Genomic DNA, 15,077 nt, shown 5'->3' on the forward strand with positions numbered 1-15,077 from the left:
GAATCTTAAGCAGGCTCCACTCCCAACATGGAACCTGATGCAGGGCTCAATCTCACGACCTTGAGATCATGACCTGAGCTGAAATCAAGAGTTGGACACTTAACTGAGCCACCCAGGCGCCCCTTAACAAAAGATTTTTATTTCAGTATGGATTATGATGTTTTCTTCCTTGGCTCTTATTAGAGGGAAAGTATTTTAAAGTTCTGAAAGTTATTGTTTGCAAAATTACCTCTAGGTTAAAACTGGATTGATTGGGTATGGATGTTTAGAGGCCATTTGTTGAAAAAAAAAAGTTAATTTTGCTCTATTAAGATTTTTTTTTTCTCCACAAACTGTTTAGCTCCAGTGTATGAAATCCCTCTCCCTGCTTTTTTGGACTTCAAATTATTAACAATAAGGTGTAGATACCTTTGGTGGGATTGAGAGTAAAGGCTACTTATTTAAAACAAAACAAAACAAATACAGTGCATACAGCTCAATTGAAATCAGGGGCACCTGCAATTGTTATTAGATGTGACCCAGAGCTTTTCACTAGTAGTTTGCTTTTAAATAGCACATACTCCCTTTATAATAAAATGAATGACAGGCTTCTGACACCAGTGGAGTGCTGGGAGGCCACCCAGCAATCAGTTTGTTTTTTCTGGAGAGGTATTTCCAAACAGTAGTCATTTGGGAGTTATAACAGGCATGGAAGGGAATATTGAAAAGGTGAATTTGACAGATGAATTATCATGGATCTGTTGATACATTGAGTAAATCGAGTTTGATACATTACTATAGATAATTGAATATTTGGGAGATCAAATGTGAAAAAACACTAGGAAGAGTTAATTGAAAAATTTCCCCTATCAGTTTCATTTTTTATGCGTTTTATGTAATTGGCTTTGAAATAATTTAAAAAATGACTTTTGGGTATCTATTTTCTGTTCTTTTTATGGTGTGTTTAACTTCATATTTTAGCAAAAATAAAAAAAAACTTGACTTGTAATAAAAGTTGCTTAAGAATTGTACATATGTACAATAACTGGCAATAAATTGTTTTGAGAATTTATTTTCTTCTCTCTACTCAGTTTCTAAGTTTATGCTTTTCTTTTTTTCATAGCAATATGAAACTCTTTATAAGTAGACTGACCTGTAGATTGTCATAATTTTTCAACCAGAAATTATTCGATACTAAGGGAGACAAATGTACTGAACTTATGAATGTATTATGTTGGATTACTAACAATAGACCTAATTGATAAAAGTGATTTAATATATGTTGTGTTAATAGCTAAACCTCCAAAGCCCCTAATCTCCCATGGAAATATTGCTTTGTAGAACAAAATCCAATGAGAAGTTCTGGGATTCCAGAGTGAATTTGTACATTCCTTAGGGGCATTTTTGCAAGGGAGGTTGTTGTGTTTTAAAGGTAGTTGATAAGAGACCTGCACCACCAACCCCAGACCTGCACCACCAACCACCATCGTGCATTAGTCTATAGAAGGTATTTGGGTGTACGTATTCCTGTACCACTCGGTACCACCATTTAGCCAAGGGAAGTTTCTGACCATTTGCAGCATACATTATAAATCAGGATGTCACTACCAGACAATCAGATTTGAACATTCCATGAACAAAGTAGCCTATATCCCCTAGGAATAGATCACTTAACTATGTTTATGTCATGCTGTTGATATGCCTGCATTTACACAAGTCAGGATAGCACGTTGTTTATTTATTTTAGGAGTAGATAATCGATCTGTGTATTTACCTAATTTTGGGTTAATTAGCCAATAACTGAAATAGGTAATTTAGCATGATTGCTTAAATACATGGGGAAAATAAGTGTATTCTTCCAACCCCCCAGATTACTCCTCTACCACGTTGGGCTTGTGAAAGAATAATTTTGAGTCTTCTCCAAGTTGGGCTGATGTTGGCTGCTCTCTTTAAAAAAATTTCCTACTTGGCACATAATACATGGGGAAGTCACTGGTCAAATATTTGGGGAAACTTGGAGGATTTCCAACTGCCAAATTAGTCCCCTGGGGAGACCTAGGAAAATTGCTGGATATATTGGTTGAATGAAATAAACGTATTTAAGTTATGTTCTCTTTCTGGTATCACTAGGAGATATCACTGCTACTTGGGAATGTAGTAACTTTGGGGGCCAAATTTGTGCACTCTGGTTGGGTGCAGAGATTTTTTTGTTTGTTTTCTTTGGCTTAAAAAAATTTTTTTTGTTTGTTTGCAGAGATGAGCTGACAGATCTGGTATCTTACAGAGTAGTTAAACAAAAAGCCAAAATATTGGTTTGAATCTAAGAATGAAGAACTATAAATTGCTGTATATGATTTAGTAATAAGAGGGCACTTAAAAAAATAAAGGACAGGGAACTGAAAAAAATAAAAAAGCACAGTCAAGCAAATGAAAATTACTCATGATGTTATCAGAGATAACCACCATTAACATTCTGGTCTTTTTCTACACTTTTTTTCTCCATATGTAATTCTGTTATAGGTAAAATTATACATCCTCATATTATAAATTTATCTAAATTACTTAGAAGGTCTACATAACCATCTTAATGAGTTCTTAATATGTCAAAATAAAGATAGAAAATTTTATCCTTTTCTTATTATTGAACATCTAGAAAGTTTGCAATTTATTGTGATGTTGTGATTAAAATCTTCATACATAAATCTTTGTCTAATTCTCTGATTAGTTCCTTAGGGGAAAAAATACCTAAAAATAAAAGAACTAAGGGATGCCTGGGTGGCTCAGTCAATTAAGCATCTGCCTTTAGCTTAGGTCATGATCTCAGGGTACTGGGATCGAGTCCCGCATCGGGCTCCTTGCTCAGCAGGGAGCCTACTTCTCCCTCTGCCTGCCGCTCCTCCTGCTTGTGCACTCTCTCTCTCTCTCTGACAAATAAATAAAATCTTTAAAAATGAAAGAACTGAGGAGAAGCACTCTTAAAAAAGCAAGATACATGCTGTCAAATTTCTTTCTAGATTGGTTACAGTAAGGTACACTCTAGTCAACCTTGTACAGAAATGACCTTTTCCCTCAGACTCTGAAATGGATAATACAGTATTCATTATAAAAATGTTTTCCTAATTTTTTAAATAATTCACATTCCTTTGATGACTCATTCATTGAATAATTTTTCATTTTTATAAAACATTTGTATTTCTTTGGTTAAATATCTGTTTGGGTAAGTTTTTCAACTGGTTTTCTTTTGCTTGTTGAGTTGCAGAATGTGGAAGTGAGCATTTCCGCTGTGAAGATGGGCAGTGTATCTCTGCATCCTGGAGATGTGATGGGACCAGAGACTGCTTGGATGATTCGGATGAAATTGGCTGCCGTAAGTGAGGAGGGGCTGGGCTAAGCTCTATTTCAAGTAACAGAAGTGCTTCGTGGTGAATCCAGCTGTACCAAAGACAAAACGTTGTGCCTTTAGTGATAGATTCAGGACTGGGCTCACTTTTGAGATCTCTATGGTTGAAGAGAACTGATGGCATTAATCATTCTGTTAGTCCCTTTTGAGGAAGGGGTTCAGTTCACATCAGTTTCTGTCTTAACTCTTAGCCCATGACCTTGATATTGAAACAAATTTGTGAGTAGTTTTCTGAAGCCTATAACCCTATTTCAGATTATTTACTCTGGAAATTTTGTGCACCAACTGTGATTTGTAATTCAAGGAAGAGTCTGTTTTTATATAGAGGATGTAGTGTAAGTTAGGCGAATTACACAAAAAGATCACAGAAGAGGCTAGTGTGGTTTTATATTTAAAAAACATTACAGTTCTTGGGCGCCTGGGTGGCTCAGATGGTTAAGCGTCTGCCTTCGGCTCAGGTCATGATCCCAGGGTCCTGGGATCGAGCCCCACATCGGGCTCCCTGTTTCTCGGGAGCCTGCTTCTCCCTCTGCCTCTCTCTCTCTGTCTCTCATGAATAAATGAATAAAATCTTTAGAAAAAAAAACATTACAGTTCTCATAACCATAGGAAACAGACTGAGGGTTGCTGGAGGGGAGGGGGGTGAGGGGATGGAGTAACTGGGTGATGGGCATTAAGGAGGGCACGTGATGTAATGAATACTGGGTGTTACATACAACAGATGAATTACTCAACTCTACCTCTGAAATTAATAATACATTATGTGTTAATTAATTGAATGTAAATAAAATAAAATTTAAAAAAAATGAAATCCATTGGACTTTTCAGAACCTCAAAAAATTATAGTTGAAAGCACAATAGTATTGTAAACCAAAGTTTAATTATAAAATCACTTTTACATTATTTCTTCATTTAGTTCTCTCAGTATTCTGAGACAGGTTTCAGATTAGGAAACAGAGGCATAGTGAAGTTAAATCATCCATTAAAGGCCTCCTTCCTGCACAAATCCCAACCCTTAACATCTGTTGGTTTCTTAGCTGGCTGTATGTGATCAGTTGCACTCCTGCAATTTCATTCATTCTGATTTGTGAAAGACAAGGGTTATCATCCAAAACCCAAGAAATCAGGTGAAAAATTAATTTGAATTGTTGGCCATCTGGTGACACAACGGAACAAACGTTGACGTGTCGTTTGGATCATGATGCATTTGAAAATGAGAGAAGGATGGGGAATAGGTCTATACAGTACTTCTCAAACTTTCATGCACGCATAAATGGAGCACCTGGGGAGCTTGAAAGTGCAGGCTTTGCATCCGTGTTTGGAGTGGGACCTGAGATTCTGCATTTCTACAAGCTCCCACGTGATGCTAATGCTGCCAGTCTGTGAATCACATTTTGAGCAAGGGAACAGCTCTATTTGTAGAGACATGGTTAAGTGCTATCCATTCACTTCCTCTGGGCTTCCCAAGTTCATTTTAGGTTAAACACTAGGAGCAGAAAAGCAAGAAATGGGTGTTCTGGGATAGAGGAATAAGTGAATAGTTACACCAACATCTCCTTAGATATTGTTAATGTAAAATGTAATAACAATGTTCCAGAACAATGACAATAGCAATGGTAACAATGACAATAGAGATAACAACTAACATTATACTGCACTTGCACATACATTATTTAACTGATTTTTTTAGCAAACTATGAGGTAACTACAGTCTCGGTTTCATGGTGCATAAATGGAAGCTCAGAGAACCTGCCAAAGATCCTAAGGCAAGAAAATTGTAGAAATAATAATTATTCAATTCTGGGTCTTCTTTTCCAAGTCTTATGTTTTTTCAATTCATCATGATGCTTTGCAATTGGTTATTACAAAACATTTCAAATAATTTAACAATAACTCATGGTTAATTTTTATTTAAATTTAAAATTTAATATTTTTTTGTCATGGCTTTCTATGGATGTGTTTTGGCTGTTTGTTTTATTTGTATTTTTGTGTTGCTTTGGATCATCAGTTTGTTGTGAGGTCATTGCTGAGATTATTTGGCATTGAATGCTGATTAGAGTCCACAGACTGTTGTATAGAATTGTTTACTATTTGCCGTCAAATATACTAAGCAGGAGTTGACATAGATTCTTTTGAAATAAGCACTGCTTGTTGGCATAGTAGGGTGGATGTTTGACATAATGAGTCCTTTTCTGGTTTGTTTTAGCTCCTCCTTCTTGCAAGTCGGACCAGTTCCTATGTCAGGGTGAAAGTCTATGCATCCCTAACTTCTGGGAGTGTGACGGTGACCAGGACTGTGAGGATGGCTCAGATGAACATCAGCATTGTCGTAAGTGCTTATAGAGGGATTTTGTTTTGGCCCCCTGGGAACCTAAAATCTAACCTGTTACAGATGCAATAACAATGGGATGATTTCTAAATGCTGAGTTGGAACTTGACAGGGGATCGTACATCTAGGATACATTTATTGATACCTGTGGGTGGGGTCTTCATTTGTGTGGTTGGCAGCGGGATGGGTCCTTTTGCTCCTGCAGTGCACTCTGCATCGAAACCTTCTATCCCTTCGGCCTCAGTATTAAACTATCTTCTTTTTGATCAAGTGGAAATGGAGCTCATAGCTAGGTCTGTTGGAGGCAGTGTTGGTCGCTGCCTCGGTGACTGTGGGTACAGCCTGCAAGGATGAGCTGCAACAAGAAGGAAGACGGCAGCGATCAGGAGGAGCTTGGCAGCTGCTGCATTCCTGGGCACTCGGGGGGTTCAGGACGGGAAACTGGAAGAAACTCTTAAATTCTAATTTCTTTGGGCTCAAACTGGAAAAAGAGTTTGAAATGAGCTTAAATAATTTGGATGAGAGAGTCATCTTGGGGAAATGTAAGATGGCAGCCTATGAGAAGTATGCCGTGTGTATCATTCTTTTGCTTTCTCTGTTAAGGATATTTATACCTTAAAATTATTCCTGTATCAATGAGGATGTATTTGGCTGCAAAGAATGAAAAACACAACTCTTCAAAAAATTAAGCAAAAGGGGAATTTATTATCTTACACAATAAGAAGTCTAAATGTAGGGTTGTTCCAGGGTTGATTAATTCCCAGTTCAATAACATCAGCCCGTTTTCTCCCACTTTTCTGCTCTCCCGTCTTCAGCCTGCTGGCTTTTTGTGATTGCATGAAGGCTGTAGAAGTCCTGGATTTCATATCCCTATAATCCTAATTTGAAGATCTAGAGGAGAGAACATGATATCCTTTCCCTGTGTGTGTGTGTGTGTGTGTGTGTGTGTGTGTGTGTGTGTGTGTGTTTAAAATGATACTCCCCAACAAAAAACCCCCAAATAAAAAACCAAAGACCTTTTGGAAGTTCAGGTTGGACTGAGATGGAAATTGGAGAGAAGATATCAGACTATAAGGAACCATCTCAGGCTCCTGACCCTAGTTGTCCTGTAAAAAGAGGCTAGCTCTGATCATTGCGGGGCAATTAACTTTGAGCCTCCCACACATTCTGTTTCATTAAATGCACATCCCACAAATCATGCACATCTATCATCACTCTGTGTTGAGTTTTAAGATGTCAGCCAAGATCCTGTTGGCATTTTTACAGTCATTGCCCACAATGATCAAAGAAGAAACAGATGTTTTTGATGACTACTTCATGTGAGAACTTGTTTAGTCACTATATGACTAGCAGTGGAGATTCTGTGGCCTTCAGTAGGTCCTGGATACATTTATAAAGCTTGGAATTTAGCCTAGGACTTTTGAGTCCAGCATTGAGTGTGAACTCTTTTCAGTCAGGCCAAGGGTCTTTTGAGAAAGAGAATTCTCAAAATACCCATGAGTTCGACTTTAGTTTAAACTTAAAATGAAGACTGTATACTTAAACAGCCTGTTAGGGCTTGTCAGTGTTGGTCATGGGGTCTTCCAGCAAAGGGATGGTGATATTTGGGATAAAGTAATTAGGGGGAAACTAGCAAACTATGTAGGGCCGTGGAGGGTGGTGGTGGTGACAAATGAAATCCCGAGGAAGGTGTGGATGGGAGCTCATCAAGGCCAACCAGGAGCATGGCATGTCCAGGTGAGGTGGAATGGCAAAAGGGGAGACCAGATCTGAAAGGGGGAGATGGAGGATGGTATCTCAGAAATACTGAATGGTGGAATTAAAACTGTCAGGCATAGTAGGGCACAGGAAAAAACCTTTGTTTGTAGGAAATCTCTCTGGCCAATACTATTTTTTCTCTAGGCCCTCAAAGGTTCTAGGGGAAAGAAGGGATGACCTGCAGATAGTGAGTACTCAGTGGGAACAGGATGGGGCTAGATTGTGAATCTCTGGAGAGCAGTGACTATGCTTTATTTGGCTTACATCCCTAAGACTTGTTATTTTGTCTAGCAGATAGTAGGTTCTTGATAAATGGGTACTGAATGAATTAATGAATGATGGGTTATTTATCTTTTGGCTAGATATGCCACTTTTGGTTCCATTTTCTCTTGCTTCCCACACAAAGTAGGAAGAAAGCTGAGCGGTAGATTGTGATACAGTGTAGTGGATGACCCCTTGCTAATAATAATACTTTGCAGAGGGGATACAAACTCCTAAGGAGAACTGCTTGGGAAAAGAGACTGGAGAAAACTTTATCACAGTAATTTATAAGCAACGTTACATACCATTTTAAATGACAAAGGATTTCAAAAGGTAAACTTGCATTTTTTAAAAAAGATTTTGTATTTATTTGAGAGAGAGAGAGAGAGAGAGAATGAGAATGAGTGTGGGAAGGGGTAGAGGGAGAAGGAGAAGGAGGCTCCCTGCCCAGCAGGGAGCCTGTCGTGGGGCTTGATCTCAGGACCCTGGGATCACAACCTGGGCCGAAGGCAGATGCTTAACCAACTGAGCCACCCAGGTGCCCCTAATTCTTGGATATTTAATGATATAAAATTCTTTGTTAGACATCCTTTAGCTACAGATTGTGCCACCATTACGTTCACTAAGGTCACCAGAGAACTCCTGATTGTCAAGTAGAGTGGACGCTTTTCCTTTTTCATCCTTGGATGGACTTTTCTGTTGCAGTTGACTCTGACAGTCACTCTCTCCTTGACACTACTGCCTTGGCTGCCATGACTCCTCAGTCTCCTGGTTCTTTTCTGAATTGCTTTGATCGTTCCATTTTGTTTTCCTCTTCTGCCCAGCCCGTGAGCTCAGAGCCCTGCACTTAGCAACTCCTCTCACTCTACACTTTTCCAGGATAATTTCAACCAATCTTATGACTTCAAAAACCCTGGATAGGCTGATGATACCCAAATCTATGCTTATGACCCAGATTTCTTGCCCACACTTCAGTCTTGTATATTCAACTGCCTGTTGGATATCTCCAGGATGCTTCAAATTCAAGGTGTCTCAAGGGGAGTTAATAATCTTCTCCCCTGACCAGGTTTTTCCTTCTATATTTACTGTTCCACGTGAATTATCTTTTCATAGAAATAAAAACTCACTATAAGACACTAGCAGAAAATACAATATCAGTCTCAAACTTTAGAAATAGGCAGATCAAGGCCATTTTCCTTGTTTATCTAGAATGTTAAGACACATTTCATCATGAAGGCATTTTATTAGAGGAAATATAAAGATGGCTGTCAGTGACATTAAAGATGTAATCAATTAGCAAGGAAAGGAAATCATAATCTCTTAGGCACTACAGCTAGAAATTTGGAATTATTCTTGATTCTTCTGTCCATATTTAGTCAGCAACTCTGGCCTAACACCTCCAAAGTTCACCTCTTTCCCATTTATGTCGTTACTGCCAGCAATCTCTTATCTGGGTGACTGTAGCAGCCTCCGGAGTGGCCTCCCTGCCTCTAGTCCTATGCCTCCTCAGGTTCTCCCTGACACTGATACTAGAAAGATTTGACTAAAACCCTGAAACTCTTTGGTGTGTATCACCCCAAGAAGAAAGCTCCAACTCCTTAACATGGTTTACAGTGGCTTCTAAGATACGGCCGGTGCTTATTTTTCCACGTCTACTACTTGGCCATTCATGCCTTGAAATTGCCATGTGGGGTCACATCAGTGCTTGTAATTCCCTTGGGCATATCATGCTGTGCCTTCTTTGACCTCTGTGCATGCTGCCTGAATGCTTGTTGCTAGACAGTCCTTTCCTTTTGACCTAGCTTCTAGCCGCTTCTCCTGTAAGACCCAGTGCGGTGTTACCTCTTAAAGGAAGCTGTCCCTGTTCACACTCTTACCTCAGAGTGAATTAGGCACTCCTTCCTGATCCTTCTATAATTAGTTCCTTGGGTGCCTATATTGTTTTCTAATTAATTCTTGAAGTGTTTCATAGAAAACTATGAGCTCCTTGAGGGTAGGGACTGTGCCTCATTCATCATTGTATTCCCACTGTTGGTGTACCTCGTGGCATGTAATAGGCCCTCAGTAGATGTTTATGTAATGAGTGAGTAAGTGAATCCTAGCATCAGACTGGTTGATGGATCCATGTAATTTTAATTTATCATTTCTCTATGTTTGAATGAGCTTTTAATTGCTCCCTAATAAACCCCTTTGAAATCTTAAGCTCAAAATAGAGAATTGCTTTGGGCTTCAGTTTAAGAAGAAAGCCAAGATACTTAAAATAATATTGGCACTTGATTTAGTTTTTCTTCATATTTTGTTTGAAAATACTCAGGACTTGGCTTTTTTGGAAATAAAAAAGTTCTTTAATTTTATGTGGAAATTGGCAATATATACTTAAGTCAATTATAGGGAATTTAATGAGGGAGTATTAATCTTTTTAGCCTTAATTTAGACAAAATTGGGTCGGCTTTGGGCGGAACTCAGACATTTAAGTGACTTCTAGAAAAGTTGTTCCATTCTAATTTTATTAATATAAGGTACTGGGAGAAAACATGAAATTATACTGTCAGAGTGTCAGAAATTGATTGGAAAAGTCTTGTTTGCTGTTCAAGAATTACATAACACATTCATAATGAGATCATTTTAATGAGATCATTTTATTAAACAGAAGGAACAAGAAGACGTGAAAGGTATAATCAATTAAGCATGGAAAAGGGTGGTAATTATGGATAGTTTTTAATGTCTTATCACATGGTAACCTTTATATGTTTGAATCTTCAGGTGTCAGCTCTAAAGCTGTGATTGATTATCCACTTTTCTTTTTTTTTTTTAAAGATTTTATTTATTTATTTGAGAGAGAGAGAACGAGAGATAGAGAGCATGAGAGGGAAGAGGGTCAGAGGGAGAAGCAGACTCCCCGCTGAGCAGGGAGCCCGATGCGGGACTCGATCCCGGGACTCCAGGATCATGACCTGAGCCGAAGGCAGTCGCTTAACCAACTGAGCCACCCAGGCGCCCCTCCACTTTTCTTTTAGAAAAGGTTTTTCTTAAGTTGAGATGATGGCACACCGCTTAACAGATACATAATTTCATCAGAAAACCAAATTTTGCTGAACCTAAGTATCTTTACTATATAGAAGTATAGGAAACTGTAAAAATTCAGGGGAAAAATTTTTCTTCCATTTGATGATTATGATTTTTTTCAGTCTATCACATTTTCCCCATTCCCCAAATGTTCTCTTTTTATGTGGACAGTTGAAAAATCCCATGATAATTTCTGCCCCAGGCTTACAGAGTAGCATTCACATGATGCTTGCAGCATCAATTCCTTAGATTTGATCTGTTGTGTCTAGAGGCAAATTTGATAAACTACTGATGCCTTGCTTTTACCTACTGTAATCAACATAGGATAAAAACAAACTAGTTTAAATTGTTTATAAAACTGATAAACATTCGATGTAGAGAGTCATATAATAAACTAAAGAAAATATCACCCATATTTTTATTTTTTTTATTTATTTTTTAAAGATTTTGTTTATTTGACAGAGAGAGACACAGCGAGAGAGGGAACACAAGCAGGGGGAGTGGGAGGCGGAGAAGCGGGCTCACTCAGAAATATCCACTGTTATAACCTTTTGGCATATATCCTTCTTGTTTAAACAAGTATTAAATGAGGGGGAACCTTACCGATCCCTGACTACTACCTATATCTGCAAAATTCTTATTTCATTCATCCCTTTTACCATGTAGGTTTCAATCTATATTGTATTCTCCACACATGTTAATAATTGTCTACACTAACATGTTTGAGTGTTGATGTGATGCCGTGAGCTTTTTAAAAAGATTTTATTTATTTATTTTAGAGAGCACATGCGTGCCTGGGTGAGTGGGAATGGGGGTTCGGGGGGAGAGGCAGAGGGAGAGGGAGAGAAGCAACTCTCTGCTGAGTGTGGAGCCCCTGCTTTGGGGCTCAGTCTCAGGAGCCTGAGATCATGATCTGAGCTGAAATCAAGAGTTAGATGCTCGACTGACTGAGCCACCCAGGTGCCCCGATTCTGTGAGCATTTTGATAATACCCTGATGATAATACCTTTGCTTTTGCATTGTGAGCTGTCTCCCTTGGTGTAGCTGGGTAACTGCTTTCTGAGCCTATGAACTTTATGTTCAATATACTCTCTTGCCTTTGCTTTCAAATTTCCTCATTCATCTTTGGTAAATGTCAATGGATTGGTCTGTCTTCGGCAGTAATTATAAAGTAATATCTTTTCACCTTCACAGCTGGGAGAACATGCTCAAGCCATCAAATTACATGCTCCAATGGTGAATGTATCCCAAACGAATACAGGTGCGACCACGTCAGAGACTGCTCAGATGGAACGGACGAGAAAGACTGCCGTGAGTCCCTTGCCGTCTTTGCACTGTTTTTGCTTTCACCTTTGTCCCTTTGGCATTTTAATCAATTTGTTAGATTTGTTGATGGACAGAAATGCCTACAATATGCCTCTTGTTATTGAAATCTCTTGGGCAGATTCTTTTGTGGATTAGAGGTGATACTCTGATATGAGACTATTTTTAGCAAGACATTCTAAGTGTGTCCTGCCTTAGCACATCAAATTTCTGTATTTTTTAACATTAACATAGAATCCTGAAGGGTCATTGAATACATTGAATATGAAATCTGGTTTGGTCAATTATGGGTTTTATTAGATTAAGATGGTAAATTTCTGGGTCAAATGCCATTAATTTTTCTGCTCTTATGGACTTAGTATTTTACAGTTTGGAAAAGAGTTAAATTTTGAAAATGGCTTTCCCCAGTGGCAGCCTATTATATCAGTTTGTAACTAATCACCACACGATAAGACATAGAAATCACAGTATTCTATGTACAATGTTGAGATATTATCATAATCAGAATAAGAGTGCAATCATGGTGCATCATGTACATCTTACAAATAAGTAAGGAGTAATCTGTCTCTCTTGGGGTTTTTTGTGGAAATGTTAGATTACAAGAATATAGGAATTATTCTACTGTGTCAGTCCTGTGGTACACCTGTGTCTTTAGCTTCAGACGTATCCAGTTCTGCTTAAAAGCCCTTGTAAGTGTATTCATTTTTGAGTTTATCCAGACCTTCCTTGAGTTTTTATGTATTTTTTTCCTGAATTTCTTTTGATAGGCTGCATTTCATAACTGTACTATGAGCTGAGTAAAGTTTCTTTCTTTTGCTCTTAAATTTATGCTCCAAACTTTAGGGAGTTGTTTTAATAGTCTGATATTCCAATAATCAGTGGATAGATTTTGTGAACCTTAGAAAACTTGATCATAAACTTCTTAGTTATTATGTCTCCAACTGAGATTTAAGCTTTAGTCCATTATTGTGGGACACCTCCTCTACTGTTTGATCATTTTGATTTGATTTAATTTAGTTTTCTGGACTGTTCCTAAATTTCTTCCTTTGGTCCAAATGGTATATTTTATGTTTCTTGATGAGAGGACCATCTTCTGTATATTTTGGTACCTTTCCCAATAAGGTGCTATGCCCTTGGGTGGGAGCTAACATAAACTGGTTATGAGCAAATCATTCCTATTTCACTACATTGTTCAAACTGTACTCTTTATGGAAGAAATACTAGTATATGTGAAAAGGAAAGATCTGGGTCCAAACAGGCCCAGATTCATGTTGCATCCACATCATTATCATAGAGTGCATTTTATTTTATTTTTTTTAAAGATTTTATTTATTTATTTGAGAGAGAGAGAGAGAGAGAGAGAAAACTAGAGGGGGTGGGCAGGGGCAGAGGGAGAGGGAGATGCAGACTCCGTGCTGAGCAGGGATTATGACCTGAGTCGAAGGCAGACGCTTAACTGACTGAGCCACCCAGGCGCCGCAACACACGGTGCATTTTAAGAAACACCTCTTCTCCTTCAATGCTTTCTTTCCTTGGGACTATTTTTCTTTGGGAAGACACTGTGCTATTTGTCTTTGTATCTCCAGAATTGCTGGTACAGTTGTGTTGCATAATTTCCAATTTAAATGTTCTCTTGGAAAGAGATTATGTTACCTCTAATTTGGGTCTCTTTTCACTTTGAAAATTTAGACTTAGTACTGGCAATTATAGAGATGGTAGACCATCTGTCTGGATGTCACAAAATAGGAAGTCTATGAGTCAGGGACTGAAAGCAAACAATAGGTTCTTCATTGTGGCAAGTGAAGAAAATATTTTCGATTAATACTAGTGATGGATCATATATTTTATAGTGTTTGTAAACTGCTAATTGTTATATAAATTTTGGTTGTTATTCTTAATTAGGTTCCTCAGTGAGGACAATAGGGCAGGTGTTGGTATACTCTCATAAATAAAGAAACTGAGACTGCAAAGAGTAGAATGGCTTGTTCAAGGTTGTACAATGTGTGGCAGTGCTGTGGCTAAATCCATCCTCTGGTTCCAAGTCTGGTGATTGCTTTTCATGAAGGACTTTATTTACAGAAGGAGAAAGTTCTAGCTTGTGCAAGTTTAAGGGAGAACCAGAGGCTGTGCCACCAGCCAACAGTCTGTGTCTTTATCCCTAATTTACAAGTGGATGAAAATGAGTGCTTTATTGGAAATGCAATGGGAATGAAGGAAATGCTACTTTGGGGAAAATAAAAGGCAGCTGAAACAGACTGTTTGGATTTATTCCATGTGAACACCCTGCAGCCAAGTCTAAAGTCACCCGTACAACTGCCCCAAGACTTAGCCAATAGATCTTCCGGAAGAAAGCTGGCAGCGTTTGAGCATACCAGCAGTTGGTGTAGAAAGGAACGAAGGAAAGGAAGTGAGTGAGCTTTATTAAATATCTGAGCAGGGATTTTTAATCAAGTTTTTATTTGTTTTTTTTTTTTTTTTAAGTACAGGAATAGGTGGAACAGGATTTGTTGAGGAAAGAGAGCCAGATTTAGATGATATAGTTAATTGCTCCTGGAATCACACAAGTCATGGATTCTTCAGGGCTCATAGCCCTGAGATGAGTATGACACATGTAAATGCGTTTGTTAATGACATATGCTTTCCTGTTTCTCTGTGCCTTGTTTATTTGTTACTATGTGTTATTTATGGAGGAGTATAAAAAAATAACAAATCAGGAAGTTAAGAAAAGAATCTTCATACTTCTTTGTACTTTGATCCCCTGGCGACAGCCAGATTTTGTATAAGAAAGAGATGAAGGGCTTGGATCAAAGTCTTTAGAAAGTGCTAATATAGAGAGACAGATTGGCCTCCTTTTGTCTTCCCTCTTTGTTTGGAACACTTGTGGAAAATGGGAAAGGGAACTGCCATAAACTGGGCACCAGTCACTATTTTATGCAATTTTTACATTAATACCACAAGATG

General features: G+C 38.3%; 1 protein-coding gene across 2 annotated transcripts in view; it reads left to right on the plus strand.

The window, feature by feature from the left end:
* Positions 1 to 15,077, plus strand: part of LRP2 (LDL receptor related protein 2) — a 194,546-nt gene that overhangs the window by 32,017 nt on the left and 147,452 nt on the right. The window contains exons 2-4 of one of the 2 annotated variants that reach the window (XM_073882829.1): positions 3,233 to 3,346; positions 5,586 to 5,708; positions 11,988 to 12,104. In XM_073882829.1, coding sequence (XP_073738930.1) covers positions 3,233 to 3,346; positions 5,586 to 5,708; positions 11,988 to 12,104 — 354 coding nt within the window. The remainder of the gene's footprint in view (positions 1 to 3,232; positions 3,347 to 5,585; positions 5,709 to 11,987; positions 12,105 to 15,077) is intronic. The other variant, XM_025852083.2, reaches the window with a different exon arrangement.

The sequence above is a fragment of the Callorhinus ursinus genome, unplaced genomic scaffold (genome assembly GCF_003265705.2).
Source record: "Callorhinus ursinus isolate GAN/ISIS: 27379988/994484 unplaced genomic scaffold, GSC_fseal_2.0 scaffold2, whole genome shotgun sequence".
In the NCBI taxonomy this organism is placed as follows: domain Eukaryota; kingdom Metazoa; phylum Chordata; class Mammalia; order Carnivora; family Otariidae; genus Callorhinus; species Callorhinus ursinus.